At 46.9% G+C, this 16,450-nt stretch overlaps 1 protein-coding gene across 1 annotated transcript in view; it reads left to right on the top strand.

Moving 5' to 3' along the window:
* The window catches only part of LOC144781589 (protein Daple-like), a 316,346-nt gene that overhangs the window by 191,683 nt on the left and 108,213 nt on the right, over positions 1-16,450 (top strand). Inside the window, exon 16 of the mRNA XM_078660504.1 lies at positions 15,057-15,169. Coding sequence (XP_078516630.1) covers positions 15,057-15,169 — 113 coding nt within the window. The remainder of the gene's footprint in view (positions 1-15,056; positions 15,170-16,450) is intronic.

Below are 16,450 nucleotides of genomic sequence, written 5' to 3'. Positions count from 1 at the left end.
CTTCCACTAGGACTTCCTATGCTTACAAGTGGAAGTGGTTTTGTATCTGGTGCAAGTCCAAGAACTATGACCCAATGACGTGTAAGGAAGATGTCATCCTTCCATATCTTCTACATCTGGCGCAGTCTGGCCTTAATGTCCATTCCATTAAGGTTCATCTGGCTGCTTTGACTGCCTACAGGAAATGCCCTTCACAGACTTCCTTCTTTCAGATCCCTGTGATCAAAGACTTTTTGGAAGGCTTGAAGAAAGTGTTCCCTCCTGTCCGGCTTCCTTTGCCTTCATGGGAATTGAATGGTGTGCTGTCCAGATTGATGAAGGAGCCTTTTGAACCTATTCCTAAGGCTTCGTTGCAGCACCTGTCCTGGAAGGCGGCGTTCCTCGCGGCCATTACATCGGCCCGCAGGGTGAGTGAAATTCAGGCGTTGTGTTGCCAAGAACCTTATACTGTATTTCATGCTGCTAAGGTTGTTATGCGTACTCACCCTAAATTTCTTCCTAAAGTTATATCTGACTTACATGTTAACCAGACCATAACTTTGCCTACGTTTTTTCAGAATCCTTCCTCTCCAGCGGAAAGGTCCCTGCATTCCCTGGATGTCAGGAGGGTGTTGAAATTTTATCTGGATAAAACCAAGGATATTCGTAGGTCAGACCAATTGTTTATCAATTATGGCTCAGTCAGGACAGGTCTTGCTACCTCTAAACAGTCCATTTCTAGGTGGATTGTGTCCTGTATACAGTTGTGTTACCAAAAAGCTGGTAAGACCTTAGGGGGTAAACCTAAGGCTCATTCCACCAGGGGTAAAGCTGCCACGACTGTTTTGCTCCGTAATGTTCCTATTGCAAAAATCTGCATGGCGGCCACTTGGAAGTCGGTCCATACCTTTGCTAAGCATTACTGTCTGGACACTGATGCCAGGGCAGACGCTCAGGTTGGGCAGGCTTCGCTGCGAAATCTGTTCGCACAGTAGTGGTGTTATTTCTCTTTTCTCCACCGCCGCTTTGGTGTGGGCATGGGCTTGCCATTCTATTCACTAGATTATGACTATACACAAAGATCCCCTACTACAGAAGGAGTAGGTTCTGTCCTGTAACTCCAGATCTGTAGTAGGGGTATCTCTGTTATAGTCATAAGCGCCCGCCCTCCTCCCCGGTGGAGAGAGATATTCATGTAAGGAATGCTACAGGTCTGGCGTGTTACGCCTTCAAAAAGAACAAAGTAAAAGGGACCTGCAGTGCATTCTGGGATACTGTGAAGTTCTGGAAGGTTCTCTTAAAGGCACAGTATCCTGTTTTGAGCCACATAATGGCAGCCTATGGGGCTTGTCTGTCCAGGTCTTTCTCTCTATCATTCCAGAGGGTTTTTGCTGTTAAAGCAAGGGAAATCTGGACAGGCTTTGCTGTTTGTGGATTTTTGGTGGAATTTCTAGTTGAAGTACTGGACAGTGTAGCCTGTGGATATAGGCTGCATTATCTGTAATTCTCTCTTAAGTGTCTGCGCAGTTCTGCATTTTTCGACACCTTAAGAGATTCTTTTCGATTGCTCCGGGGTCCACGCACATGGGCGGGACTATTCACTAGATTATGACTATAACAGAGATACCCCTACTACAGAACTGGAGTTACAGGACAGAAACTACTCCTTATGCCCAGTACTTTGAACAAGGGGCCTGCAACATCTAGCAACTTATCCTGGCATGATCGCCAGGATCTATCTATCCCCTTTTTGGGTTCCCTCACAAATTTCGCTAGAAAGGTGGACACTTTTGAGTCAATCTTTGGAGTGAGGGCGACTTTGCCTTCAAGAGACTGGCAAGGACACTCCTTCCACGGGCGATTGCGCACCTCCTTGTCCAGTGGCTTGCACAAACTGGTTGCCACATAGGAAACCACTTTTGGGGCAGGAGACCAGTCCGCTGAGCATGGATGTACCAACTCATCATCTGGATCCAGAAAGTCTGGGTCTTGGGAGGAGCGTATGTGGACACGTCCCCAATCGAGCCCGAAGGCCGCTAAGATCTGGATCGGTCTGATTCTCCATCCGAAGTATTTGGTGAGTCATCCCTGTTCCGAGGCGCGGGTGGAGGTGGGGAAATGGAGAAGGACGCTGAGGTGCCAGGTGTTGGATTTAAATCATCCCACAGCAAGGTTTGCGACTCCATAAAGACCTTTTTTAAACATGCAAACGTGTCAAGGTCGACCCCTTAGTCTTCTGCACGCATGTGTTTAGTGTCTGCTACATGTACCTCTGGCTGCCCTAGAGGTAGGGGGCCTGGGGCCCAGATGGTTCTTCCCTTGGGGCAAGGGGTCTTTGGCACAGCATTGCAATGCAGAGTATTTTCTGCTCCACCGCAGAAGGACGACAGGTCCAAGGAGGATCTAGACCGGCACTCCCGGTCTCTTTCTCTGCATGGTGACGAAAGGAAGCTTTCTACAGCAAATAGCCTGTCAAAGCAAGAGGGAGTCCCCCTCTAACATATAAACGCACCTTAGGGAGTGCGACACATAAGAAAAATAACACAATCACTATAATTTAGTATTTTATCTTTTATTGCACTTTATTCACATACTCACTTGGTCCTGAGGAAAGCCAGTTTAAAACAGAAGGCCTGGCTGAAACATGTAGACCACACAGGACGCTGGAGGTCATAATCCGCACTCCACCACGTCCGTCTGCCTTTTTAGTAGCTAACAGGGGCCCAGTCATTAAAAATTTTACTTACCCTCGGGTACTGGCACCCACTGTATAGCTTTTTAATCTTCACCTTCTCACCCATTACACTGCACACTCAGCAGCATACCAGCTCCGCAGTAATCTGGCGTTGAAGCACACCCGGGACACATTCGGTGTCACTGTGGTGGGCCCGATGATGGAAGCATGCCACCAACTAGGTTGGTGGGTGAGGGCTTCATGAACAAACCAATGGGTTTGCTGGCACGCGTACTTCATTGAGTCTCCCCACCTTTCCCTAAATTGCTAGTCCTTTTTGATATTGACTGCTTTAAGTATGAAATTATCCATGATCTGGTAGAAGTTATTATCAATTGGGAGCTAAGTAACCTCCCCCTCTTCCGCATACCCTCAGAGCCATACATGATGGGGAACCACAAACCACTAGTCAGTCGATAGAGGGCAATAGCAATGGGGGGTGGTGGAGGGGGTCTGGCCCCACAATACACAGATCCTTAGAGGAACACTTTATGTTAGGCTACAGAGGCCCAAAGGACTCAAACAATCTCTTCTGACAGTGTAGGGATCAGTGATAGCCGCCTGGGACGCGTCCCAGCAATTCATCTTACCCTCCTCGTGAGTATCTGGGACGAGTCCCAACTAATTTGTCTTGCAATCGCCAGGCGGTGGCTCTGAAGCTCAAACGAGTTGCATTTGCGATAAGGTTCTCAAGTCAATCAAAAAACTAAAATTATTCAGCCCCCATAATTGCTTGCAGCCGGCCACGTCTCACTGACAGTTACAGGTGAAACAGACGCGGGGAGGGGGTTCTAAAGCTCACTGAGCACAAAATTGACAGAAGCGCGGGCCCTCTAGCGGCCGGAGGGTGCACCACCCTACAAGGCTTTCGAGAGCAAGAGCGGCCGCCTAGCACGCTGAGAAACATTTCCGCGGCCGCGTTAATTAACATTTCAAGATTAACGCACTGCTCGAAAACCAATGTAAAACACACAGAAATCGTTCAACAAAAGCAATTCGAGACAATAAAGGGTTTCAAATAAACATGAGTAAACAGAACGTTATGCGGCACTTAACCCATGCTGCTGGAGCAGTGAAGAAAGAGGAGGATGGAGCAGAGGCACCGTGTCTTGAGGGACATGCTGCCTGTTCATTGGATGGAATGCTTTACTGTTATTTCCTGTTGAGTTATGGGAAATTTAGTTTTATAGTTGCATTGTGTATTGTTAATGGCTGCTGGCGCTAGAATAAATGAATCCTCACCTCCGGATCCTGAAATAGAATTGGGATTTCACTTGCAACAGCTTTCAAAGTTTTCAAAATGCATTACTCTCAGTATATTTGCTAGCACCCTGAATCCACAGAAACTGATGCATGTCGTTTACCAACAACATACATAGAAGACCCAGAGGACCAAAGTTGGGGGACAACCCTTGGCAAGAATTTGTTGCGGTGTGCATGCGACTGGTGGAAATTACCATGTTTTAGAAAAAAATGCTAAAAACTGCTGTTTGTTCAGGCCAATCTTGCAGCCAGTCTTGCAGCCAGCCAATCAGGGTGAGGGAGTTATGACACCTAGTGATAGAAACCTTAGGATGTTAAAAATGTGTAGTGTTATTGTATGTTTCCTTGCAGCCAATGAGTTAGATACCTGTAATCAAAAGACAGGTTCCATACATTGACATCTTGCTTGCTTTCAAAATTTCCAAAATGCACTACACCCAGCCTGTGGGCCCCCACTATTCAATGAAGAACGTATATGTCCGAAGACCCACAGCAACAAAGCTGAGGGTCTAATCTTGCAAGGGGTATCTTCCTACATGAGGGAGACTGGAGGGAATTACCGTATTCTAGAGAGCAAAAAATGCATTTGTTTTCACAGTGTTCTACTGATCTCTCAGTCAGGGCTGCAGCGGTCTGACTTACACCAATAGATTCCTTGGGTCGTTCAGAATTAGAAAATAGGTTTTATTTCTTCCATAAAGTCCTGAGTTAGAAATCTCTCATCAAATGAACTGTGCCCCTTAAACAGTGATTCTTCCAAATGTCATCTGTGGCAATATTTAATGATTGATTGTGCAGACTACATTTCCTAAGAAAACCTACACGTATTAAACATTTTCAGACTCTAGACAAGCAACACTGCATTTTCTTGTTTAATGTTCAATATTCTGTTATGTTTGTCCACTTGAGAAATGCACAACATATTAAGCAAATTTGTTTAAAAAGATTAAACTATCTCCACATTTTGCCTTATAGCTTCAAACTACAATGAGATAGATATTAATGCAGGGTTTGCACCAATACATAGCCCTGAACGTATTGAAAAAAAAAGGTAGCTTTTCACTTTTCTTTTTAAAATGCACCCTGTTTTCCTATACGGAAAACGGGCTGCATTACAAAATAAATGTAGGTTTATTTAAAAAACAATCACAGACATTGGTGGTCTGCTGACCCCAGCAAGCCACCATCCCTGTGAGTGCAGGACATTCCCAAAGGGTCTCAAAACGAGACCTACCTCATGAATATTATTGAGGTAGGTCTATTTGCGCCCCCTTGGGAATCACAAAGTGTGTCTAAGAAACATTTGTACATGTATGTTTGCGATTTCCTAATTGCGAATCGCAAAAATTCGCAATTAGGAAATCACAAACTGACTTTTATGTACATCTGGCCCATAGAATCTATGGAAGTGCAAAGAGACTAAAGTGCTATAGGTGCTTGACCAACTTCATGCCGATTTTTCTAAAGAAGCTCCAGCACAGAAGTGTGTAAACACCTGTCAGTTATGGAATTTAGGGGCTAATTTAGAGTTTGGCAGAGAGGTTACTCTGTCACAACCCGATTTAGAGGTGAGCCGACCGACAATATGATGCCAACTTAGACTATTTTGTCTGCGTCGCCTGCTGGAGTCTGGTCTGATGGAGATAAGCCATCCTACTGGCCGCCCAATTTGGAATGGGTGGGTGGATGGCTTTTTTTTTGCTGTTCGTCCCTGCCAGCAATAAAAAAAAAAAAATTACCCCCACCACATGGGATAAGACTCTGATAGCTTGGGGGTCATTAGTCTTACTTTTTTCAAAAACTCCTGCTTTGGGAGTTCGTTTTTGAAAATACATACAACTTTGTAAAAGTTTGTTTGTCGGCATCATGTTTGACGGTGCAAGTGTTCAAACTTTTACAACATTGACAGGAACTGCCATGACGGGAGTTCCTGTCAGTGTTAAGAGATGTCTGTAAGGCTGGCAGACTTCTCTAAATTTAGGGGGGTCGGATGTCAATCAGGGTGATTGTGTAATTTACTCCATCGCCCTGCCGGACTTTACACCATCCTCTAAAGTCTAAATCAGGCCCCAAGTCAGGAAATGCTTCTATACGTCCTTCATGTAGAAGAGTCGGGATTTAAGTACTTTTTCATCAGAGGTTTCTTGCTACAGAAGGATAACTCACTTCAGAGCCTCACATAGAGATCAAGCATTTATGAATGTTGTGTTCAGAACATTTCTAACAGTTACCAGACAGACCTGCTTTACATATATCAATTAATCAGGTGTTTGTTAAGCGCGACTACTCACCCGTAAGCGTCTCATGGCACTGGGGGGGGGGGGGGGGGTCGCAGGTTCCAGTCCATCAAGGAGGGGTCTGTTGAAGATCCAGGTTTTGAGGTTTCTTGCGAAGATGGTGAGCAATGTTATCTGTCTGAGGTGGAGCGGAAGGTTCCGACCGCGATGAAGGAGAAGGAGCGGCCTTACGATCTGGTCTTTCTGGTGCGGGGGACCACGGCATAGGAGAGCTGGGCTGATCGTAGGGTCCTTTGGAGTGAGTGGAATTTGAGTTCGCTGTTCAGGTATGCTGGTCCAGTGTCGTGGAGGGCCTTGTGAGCATGGTTAGAATCTTGAAGGTGACTCTAGCTTCAATGGGGAGCCAGTGGAGTGTGCGCTGGTGCTGGGAGATGTGGCAGTGTCTTAGCAGGTTGAGGACCAGTCTTGCAGCGGCATTTTGGATGTTCTGTAGCTTGTGGATGACGTTTTTGTTTATTCCGGCATAGAGTGCGTTGCCATAGTCAAGCCTGCTGGTGACCAAAGCGTGTGTGATGGTCTTTCTGTGTTCGAGGGGGATCCATTTGAAGGTCTTACATAGGAGGCGGAGGGTGTGGAAGCAGGAGTACGAGACAGAGTTGATCTGGCGGTCCATTTTGAGCTCTGAGTCCAGGATGATTCCCAGGTTGCGTTTGTGGTCCGTGGGGTGGGTGGGCTTTCGAGGGCGGGGGGCCACCAGGTGTCGTTCCAGGCATCGGGGTTTGGGCCCATGGTGAGTACTTCAGTTTTGTTGATGTTTAGTTGTAAGCAGCTGTTTTTCATCCATTTGGCGACGGCTTCCATGACTTCTCGAAAGTTGTGTCTGGCGGCGTTGGGTTCGTTGGATAGGGAGTGCATGAGTTGGGTGTCGTCTGCGTATGACACAATGTTGAGTCCGTAGGTTTTGACGATGGGGGGGAGAGGAGCCATCTAGACGTTGAAGAGCATAGGGCTGAGGGAGGACCTCTGGGGAACTCCGCAGGTGTAGGATCGAAGAGGAAAGGGGGGAGTCTGACCCGCTGCGTTCTGCCGGAGAGGAAGGAGCGATCCAGTCAAGGGCCTTGTCTTGGATCCCTGCGTCGTGAAGTCTGCGTATTAGGGTGCAGTGAGAGACTGTGTCAAACACTGCTGAGAGGTTGAGGAGGATGAGGGCTGCTGTTTCTCCTTTGTCCAGTAAGGTATGGATGTCGTCTGTTGCGGCGAGGAGGGCGGTTTCCGTACTGTGGGTTTTTTTCTGAAGCCGGATTGGGAGGAGTCGAGGATGTTGTGCTCTTCGATGAATGTGGCGAGTTGGCTGCTGATGGTTTTCTCAATGACTTTCGCTGGGAACGGGAGCAGGTAGATGGGTCTGTAGTTTTTGAGGTCGGTGGGTTCCGCCGAGGGTTTCGTCAGGAGGGGCTTGATCTCAGCGCGGTTCCAGTCATCAGGGAACAAGGCGGTTGCCAGAGAGCGGTTGATGGTGTGGCAGAGCTTGGGTGCGATGGTGTCGGCGGCTCTGTTGAATGTGTGGTGAGCTAAAAAACGGTGATGGATCAATCCCTGATCTGTTGACTGGGTAGGAGTGTTCTGATTAACTCAGATACTCTGTCCATCACCACCCCCTTTTTGAAATTATTTTGGCCACCATGAGTGTGGAAGGGTATGCTCAGACATGAGTCCCTTGCTCATTGCACCATCAGGATTCAAGCAAGCCGGGCCGAAGACGGCTGTAATGCCAGAAACCGGTCCCCGGAAGCTTGTTTCCTTTCCAGTGAAGAATTGGCTTGGTAGTTTGGTCTGCCCTGTTCCCATGATGCACTGGGCCAGGGACAGACTAATTTGCATATAGCCAGGTTCTGAACTGGGATGGTGCAGTGAGCTAAAAAACGGTGATGGATCAAGCCCTGATCTGTTGACTGGGTAGGAGTGTTCTGATTAACTCAGATACTCTGTCCATCACCACCCCCTTTTTGAAATTATTTTGGCCACCATGAGTGTGGAAGGGTATGCTCAGACATGAGTCCCTTGCTCATTGCACCATCAGGATTCAAGCAAGCCGGGCCGAAGACGGCTGTAATGCCAGAAACCGGTCCCCGGAAGCTTGTTTCCTTTCCAGTGAAGAATTGGCTTGGTAGTTTGGTCTGCCCTGTTCCCATGATGCACTGGGCCAGGGACAGACTAATTTGCATATAGCCAGGTTCTGAACTGGGATGGTGCAGTGAGCTAAAAAACGGTGATGGATCAAGCCCTGATCTGTTGACTGGGTAGGAGTGTTCTGATTAACTCAGATACTCTGTCCATCACCACCCCCTTTTTGAAATTATTTTGGCCACCATGAGTGTGGAAGGGTATGCTCAGACATGAGTCCCTTGCTCATTGCACCATCAGGATTCAAGCAAGCCGGGCCGAAGACGGCTGTAATGCCAGAAACCGGTCCCCGGAAGCTTGTTTCCTTTCCAGTGAAGAATTGGCTTGGTAGTTTGGTCTGCCCTGTTCCCATGATGCACTGGGCCAGGGACAGACTAATTTGCATATAGCCAGGTTCTGAACTGGGATGGTGCAGTGAGCTAAAAAACGGTGATGGATCAAGCCCTGATCTGTTGACTGGGTAGGAGTGTTCTGATTAACTCAGATACTCTGTCCATCACCACCCCCTTTTTGAAATTATTTTGGCCACCATGAGTGTGGAAGGGTATGCTCAGACATGAGTCCCTTGCTCATTGCACCATCAGGATTCAAGCAAGCCGGGCCGAAGACGGCTGTAATGCCAGAAACCGGTCCCCGGAAGCTTGTTTCCTTTCCAGTGAAGAATTGGCTTGGTAGTTTGGTCTGCCCTGTTCCCATGATGCACTGGGCCAGGGACAGACTAATTTGCATATAGCCAGGTTCTGAACTGGGATGGTGCAGTGAGCTAAAAAACGTGATGGATCAAGCCCTGATCTGTTGACTGGGTAGGAGTGTTCTGATTAACTCAGATACTCTGTCCATCACCACCCCCTTTTTGAACTTATTTTGGCCACCATGAGTGTGGAAGGGTATGCTCAGACATGAGTCCCTTGCTCATTGCACCATCAGGATTCAAGCAAGCCGGGCCGAAGACGGCTGTAATGCCAGAAACCGGTCCCCGGAAGCTTGTTTCCTTTCCAGTGAAGAATTGGCTTGGTAGTTTGGTCTGCCCTGTTCCCATGATGCACTGGGCCAGGGACAGACTAATTTGCATATAGCCAGGTTCTGAACTGGGATGGTGCAGTGAGCTAAAAAACGGTGATGGATCAAGCCCTGATCTGTTGACTGGGTAGGAGTGTTCTGATTAACTCAGATACTCTGTCCATCACCACCCCCTTTTTGAAATTATTTTGGCCACCATGAGTGTGGAAGGGTATGCTCAGACATGAGTCCCTGGCTCATTGCACCATCAGGATTCAAGCAAGCCGGGCCGAAGACGGCTGTAATGCCAGAAACCGGTCCCCGGAAGCTTGTTTCCTTTCCAGTGAAGAATTGGCTTGGTAGTTTGGTCTGCCCTGTTCCCATGATGCACTGGGCCAGGGACAGACTAATTTGCATATAGCCAGGTTCTGAACTGGGATGGTGCAGTGAGCTAAAAAACGGTGATGGATCAAGCCCTGATCTGTTGACTGGGTAGGAGTGTTCTGATTAACTCAGATACTCTGTCCATCACCACCCCCTTTTTGAAATTATTTTGGCCACCATGAGTGTGGAAGGGTATGCTCAGACATGAGTCCCTTGCTCATTGCACCATCAGGATTCAAGCAAGCCGGGCCGAAGACGGCTGTAATGCCAGAAACCGGTCCCCGGAAGCTTGTTTCCTTTCCAGTGAAGAATTGGCTTGGTAGTTTGGTCTGCCCTGTTCCCATGATGCACTGGGCCAGGGACAGACTAATTTGCATATAGCCAGGTTCTGAACTGGGATGGTGCAGTGAGCTAAAAAACGGTGATGGATCAAGCCCTGATCTGTTGACTGGGTAGGAGTGTTCTGATTAACTCAGATACTCTGTCCATCACCACCCCCTTTTTGAAATTATTTTGGCCACCATGAGTGTGGAAGGGTATGCTCAGACATGAGTCCCTTGCTCATTGCACCATCAGGATTCAAGCAAGCCGGGCCGAAGACGGCTGTAATGCCAGAAACCGGTCCCCGGAAGCTTGTTTCCTTTCCAGTGAAGAATTGGCTTGGTAGTTTGGTCTGCCCTGTTCCCATGATGCACTGGGCCAGGGACAGACTAATTTGCATATAGCCAGGTTCTGAACTGGGATGGTGCAGTGAGCTAAAAAACGGTGATGGATCAAGCCCTGATCTGTTGACTGGGTAGGAGTGTTCTGATTAACTCAGATACTCTGTCCATCACCACCCCCTTTTTGAAATTATTTTGGCCACCATGAGTGTGGAAGGGTATGCTCAGACATGAGTCCCTTGCTCATTGCACCATCAGGATTCAAGCAAGCCGGGCCGAAGACGGCTGTAATGCCAGAAACCGGTCCCCGGAAGCTTGTTTCCTTTCCAGTGAAGAATTGGCTTGGTAGTTTGGTCTGCCCTGTTCCCATGATGCACTGGGCCAGGGACAGACTAATTTGCATATAGCCAGGTTCTGAACTGGGATCGTGCAGTGAGCTAAAAAACGGTGATGGATCAAGCCCTGATCTGTTGACTGGGTAGGAGTGTTCTGATTAACTCAGATACTCTGTCCATCACCACCCCCTTTTTGAAATTATGAATGTGTGGTGGGGGCAGGGGTCTGTGGGGCCCCCGGAGTGGATTGACTTTATCGTCTTCAGTATGTCTTCGGTGGTGAGGGCTGTCCAGTTGTCGATCGCTGGATTCAGGGTGTCGAGGGTGGTTGGTTAGGGTTCAGTCTGTTGGTTGTCTTCGTCGAAGTTGTCGTAGATGCTCTTAATTTTGTAGTGGAAAAAGATGGTGAGTTTATTGCAAAGGTCTTGTGAGTGAGGGATGTCGGTGGACTCGCTGGTGGGTTGGGCAAACTCCTTGATGATGTAGAAGAGTTCTTTGCTGTTGTGTGCATGAGTGGAGATTCTGTCTTCAATCGCTTTTTTCCTCGTTTTTCTGATGAGTTGGTGGTGGGCGTTGGTGGCGGCTCTGAAGTTGTTGTGGGGTTCTCTGGATTTGGTGTTCCTCCAGGCCTTTTAGACTCTCGAAGTTGGGTGGCGAGCCATCTAGCTTTCTTGGTGTGGGTGTTGTTGTTTTTCTTGAGCGGGACTATGGAGTTTGCGCTGTTGGAGATCCATCTGTACAGGGTTCAGGCTGCGGTGTTGGGGTCGTCATTTTTCGTGATGGTTGGGGTGGAGTTGCTGAGTGATGAGGTTAGCTGGTCGGTGGTGATTCTGGTCCACTTTCTTCATGGGAGCAGTTGCTGGTGTCTGTGGATGGTGGGTGTTCTGAAGGTGAAGTGGACGCATCAATGGTCAGTCCATGGGAGTTCGGTGGTGCAACTGAAGGTGATGGAGTTTCCTGTTGTGAAGAGGGGTTTGAGGTTGTGTCCTGCTGAGTGCGTGGGTTCGGTCACGATCTGGCATAGTCCAATGTTGTGGAGGTTGTCCAAGGGGGATGTGGTGCTGGGTTCCAGTTGGTTGTCGAGGTGGAAGTCGAGGTCTCCCAGTAGGGTGTAGTTGGTGGACCCAATGGCATGCGGGGAGATGATGTCCGTGATGGAGTTGGCGAAAAGTCCGCGTGGTCCAGGGGGTCGGTAGGTGAGGGTTCCTCGGAGGATGGAGGTAGAGCTGGCCAGTATCTTGAAGTGAAGGTGTTCCATCAGGTCTGTGGGCTCGTCGGGGAGTGTGCTCAGGCGGAGGGTGGATTAGTGGACAATGGCGATTCCTCCTCCCGGGTGCCTGGGGCGATCCTTCCTGGAGATCTTGTATCCTTGGGGAATGGCGATAGCTATGTCCGGTCCTGAGGTGGTGTTGGTCCAGGTTTCGGAAGAGAATGCTACGTCCAGGGTGGTGCTGTCGAGGAGGTCCCAGATATCTGTGGCGTGTTTGTAGAGGGATCGGACGTTGAGGAGGATGCATTGCAGGGTCTTCGGTTCGGTTGTGTTATTGCGGGCGGGTTGCACTGGGTCATTGGTCTTGGCGGTGCTGCAGGTGTGCCGGCAGCGGTGATAGCTGAAGGGTCCGTGGGTGTCGGCTGGTGATGCTAGCTTGCAGTTGTTGTTGGGGCCTGGGTTGAGAGCGTGGAGTGCCATAGAATGTCAAATCAGGGTTAGCAACTGTAAGGAGGTTTCCATTGGCGTCATTTCACAGAGTTGACCTAAAATACCTACTTTTGAAAACAGCCTTCTTGTTAGTAGTGATATTTGTGAAAAGGGTCAGTCATAAACAAACTTTATCGTGTACCTTATATCGGATCTTATGAGGACATAATTGTTTTGCAGATAAACCTACCATTTATACTCAAGATAACTGCAGACTTTAACTTGATGCAGCCGGTCTTGCACCCAACTTCTTTCCACATACAACCATCACTACACTAATAATATTTATGCCGTTTGGACATTAAGAGATGTCACAAGGTTTACATGGACAGTTCAAAGGACTTATGTTAAGCGAAGACAAGGAATCCCAAGAAAGGCTAATCCTTATCGAAAGAATTGATTGCTCTCCAGTTTGGAGCCTCTGTGACCCCTGTTGAGCCAAAGTTGTTGAAACTCTTTGTGGTGCAGTTGGAGTACACTCTACCAGAAAGATGGCTGTGGAGTTTTTTTACAGGAGTCCTGTTTACAGATATCTACAAGGCTGCAGCATGGAAATCTTATCAGCCTGCACATAACACTAAAGTATATATAACAATGCAAGATCTGAGACAGCATTAGGACAAGTGGTGCTGCTGGAACTTTTCAGTTAAGGAGAGCCTCATTTCTAGATTGAACACAGAATTTGCAGGCGTTCGTGGCACGACTTGTTTCTTATGAAGAACTTAAAATGCAGTTCTAGCGTGACCACACCTAGGCCAATGATTCAGTATTAGTCACTCCCAGGGTATAAACCTCATGTCAGGTTAAGCTTAAGTAGCCTCTTACTCAAATCATCTTGGTTATCATAGTTTCTAAGAATGCGTCTCCAGTAAGACTGGTTTCCAGCATAGTTTTGCATTTTATAGCCATTCCATGAAGTTGGCTAAGTAGCCTTAGAATTGCGACAGTGTTTATTGGTAATTCATTCACACTTTTTTCTCTCTTGAGTTAATCAGGAGGACATAACCACACTTTCAATATATATCTTCCAGTAATTACTTTTCATAGGTCCTCCTCATAAAGAGTGGGGCGTGTTTTTTCTGATCTACGTGCAGTTAGTTTCCTGGTTATTACCTTATCCGTTTGGTTTACCTCAGGTGGAATTCACAGGTGAAGCCTGCTGAAATGTACTGGGGATACATGCTCGGCAAATACATTTACATGGGAATTTTGGTGCACAAAAATACCAAATTCTGCATGTTATGCCTCATTTTGAAGCGCACTGCTTGTAATAGGCAATAATTATTGCACCTTTTAAATTCCAAATCCTTGGGTATCAGATCTTAAAAGGTGCAATCATTATTGCACCTTTGGCCGGGCTACAGGTAAATAGAGCCCTAGTAGCCTAGTGCTAAAGTACCTTGTAAGCAAGGACTGTGAAACTATGGGCAGGTTATATACATTATGAGGCATTAATATGACACTTTCTGTGGCATTTTTATCTGGCTATTATCTGGGAAACGCTGTGCCACAAGAACCTCTAGGCCTGCTCTTATTGTGCATAGCAACAGGCTCTGGAAGCCTAAGAGTCACAGACAGAATGCTGAATGTTTGGCCTCACATGTCAAGAGACTTCTTCCTGCTGCCTAGCCGAACAACCCTGCTGGCATAAAACTAGAAAGGAAATGTAGCGCGGCTGCACACAATACATATGTTTCAATATTAGTTATTCCTAGATAATATTGCTCATGTGAAGTTGAGCTTAAGTTCCCTCCTTGCCATCTTCCACTCACTTGGCACTGCCTGGTAGTCATAATTTAAGCATGTGATTCTATGAGAGATCCAGAACGTAGAAGAAAAAGGGCCCAAAACGATTCCATCCTATATTAGTACCTTCCCTAGATTAACATGGGACCCTCCCTTTTCTCCTTTCCATGATTTTGTTCTTCTTCTTTTCACTTTAATGTGCTTTGAAACTCTTTAGGGAATCCGCAGAGGGCATTTGCCTAGAGCAAAGATTCTTAATCTGTAGTCAGGGGACATCTGGAGATCCACGACATCTACTCAGGGCGTCCACTACTGCATCAAATAGAATATAGTATGGACAATGAGTTGCCTCAATTCAATTTAAAAAGCTCCAACCTTCCCATTAAAATTAAAATTCCATTTTTTTAAATATGTGTTTGTGAACTAAATAAAATGTTTAATCGTTTTTGTATTCATTAGATGAATGTTTGTATCTCTATTTTTGTTACTAGTTTTGCTATTCAAATCATCAAATTGCTTAGGTAGGCGGTCCCTGGCTTTCAGCAATGACTCAATGGGGGTCCTTGGAATCCAGTAATATTTAAGTAGGTATCCACAAAAGTCAAATGGTTAAGTACCACTGGCCTAGAGGGAAAATCCAGATTATCTTGACTACCCCAGGACTTCAGATTTATCCTCACAGTCCCGCAGTCCTTTACACAGCACAGGCTAAAGTGCAGTTCTACAGAGACTGTGCAGGACCTGCGTAAGGAAAAGTGCAGAGATGCCAGCAAACGTTTGGGCACAGTGCAAGAGCTTTTACTATTCATTATTTTGCCATATCTTTTGTTTCAGGACTTGATGACGGAGAAGGTGAAAGTCCAAGAGCTCGAGACAGACCTGACCAAACTGAGAGGACAGCTGGAACGCCCCTCTCTATGTAAGGAGCAGCAGAGCTCAAACAGCAGGTGAGATAGCATCCTTGAGGGTGTCACAGGTCGCTTGGTCCCAGGCATAGATGTCAGGGGTAGATATTGGTAGCAACTTCCATCCTTGGCTTGATTTCTTGGACCCCTGGCAGTGCCCTTGTAGACTCACAGAGGCCATAATGGAGGTAGCAGGAGTGCTTAGTTTGTAAAAGAATGAGAGCTGTTGCAAATCTCTGCTTAGAAGCATGCACCCACACTTTTAAGTGTTAGCCCACCGAATACCAAGGCTGTGTAGTCTTCAATTCACCTCATGCCTCTTTAATCCACTACCAGACTTTCCGTGCCCCTATATCTCACTCAGATTCCAAATTTCTTGTTTTGTAAAGTTTTTCCATCTTTCTCTTCCTCCGTCTTTAAACTGCTTTTCCCTCTCTTTCTCTCAAAAAATGTCTGATTCAGAAAAATAACTGATGGTCCCCAAAAATGAGTGCCAGTGGGCCCCACTGGCACTACCAGCTCAAATTAAGCACTGGGTAGCAGGAGCAGAAAGCAAACAGGGCTCTTTCTGCTGTGTTCACTTTCTGCATGTCACTGTTGACCCAGCACCAACACTGTAAAGTTCTGCCCCAGCCCTCGTAAGTTATGCTCATTTAATGCAAGTGCCTTCACTTTTCATAATACAAAATCCAAGGATGAGTAACATCATCCTCTCTTCATCACACACTCCTGGTCAACCAAGAATAAAACAATTCTGTATATGCTTTTATAAACATATACAGAAATTACTAGGAGTATCATCTGACCCCCTTTACGTGTCGTTTCCACCATACTTTTTTACGTGATCAATGAAAGACTCTTTGAGCCTGAACAGTTTATTTTGACCATGGGGCACTGAAAGAGCCTCTCCCTTCCCCGTCTTTATGGGTTCCATGAGGGCTTTCTTCCTCTCGGGTGTCTTCTCAAGCAATATGGGCTAAACTACCTTCCTGTCCTTATTGTAATTTGCATTGTTTTTCTCTTGATTCTCTATTTCCCTTAGTGAGTATGGGTTTCACTCAACCCTGGGCTGAACTTTCTGTGGGTGTTTCCACGTTCCATAAATGTCCTAAGGTTCTCCCCTGAGTTACAGTGAGTCTGAAGATGTTTCCCCTATCCAGACCGTTTGACGCTTAACTCCTGTACCAATCTAGCCATTCATTGAGGCATGGGTCCCTATGTAGTCCTCTTTAGGTTTGTTCAACCTTCTTAGTATGTGACAAACAGTTATCTGCAACAAAGTATAGGATTCATAGTCAGAATGTCATCGATGAGGAACTGCAT

This window comes from Lissotriton helveticus, chromosome 9 (genome assembly GCF_964261635.1).
Source record: "Lissotriton helveticus chromosome 9, aLisHel1.1, whole genome shotgun sequence".
Classification (NCBI taxonomy): Eukaryota; Metazoa; Chordata; class Amphibia; order Caudata; family Salamandridae; genus Lissotriton; species Lissotriton helveticus.
Note: the sequence above shows the minus strand (reverse complement) of the source record. Positions and strands in the feature narration are given on the sequence as shown.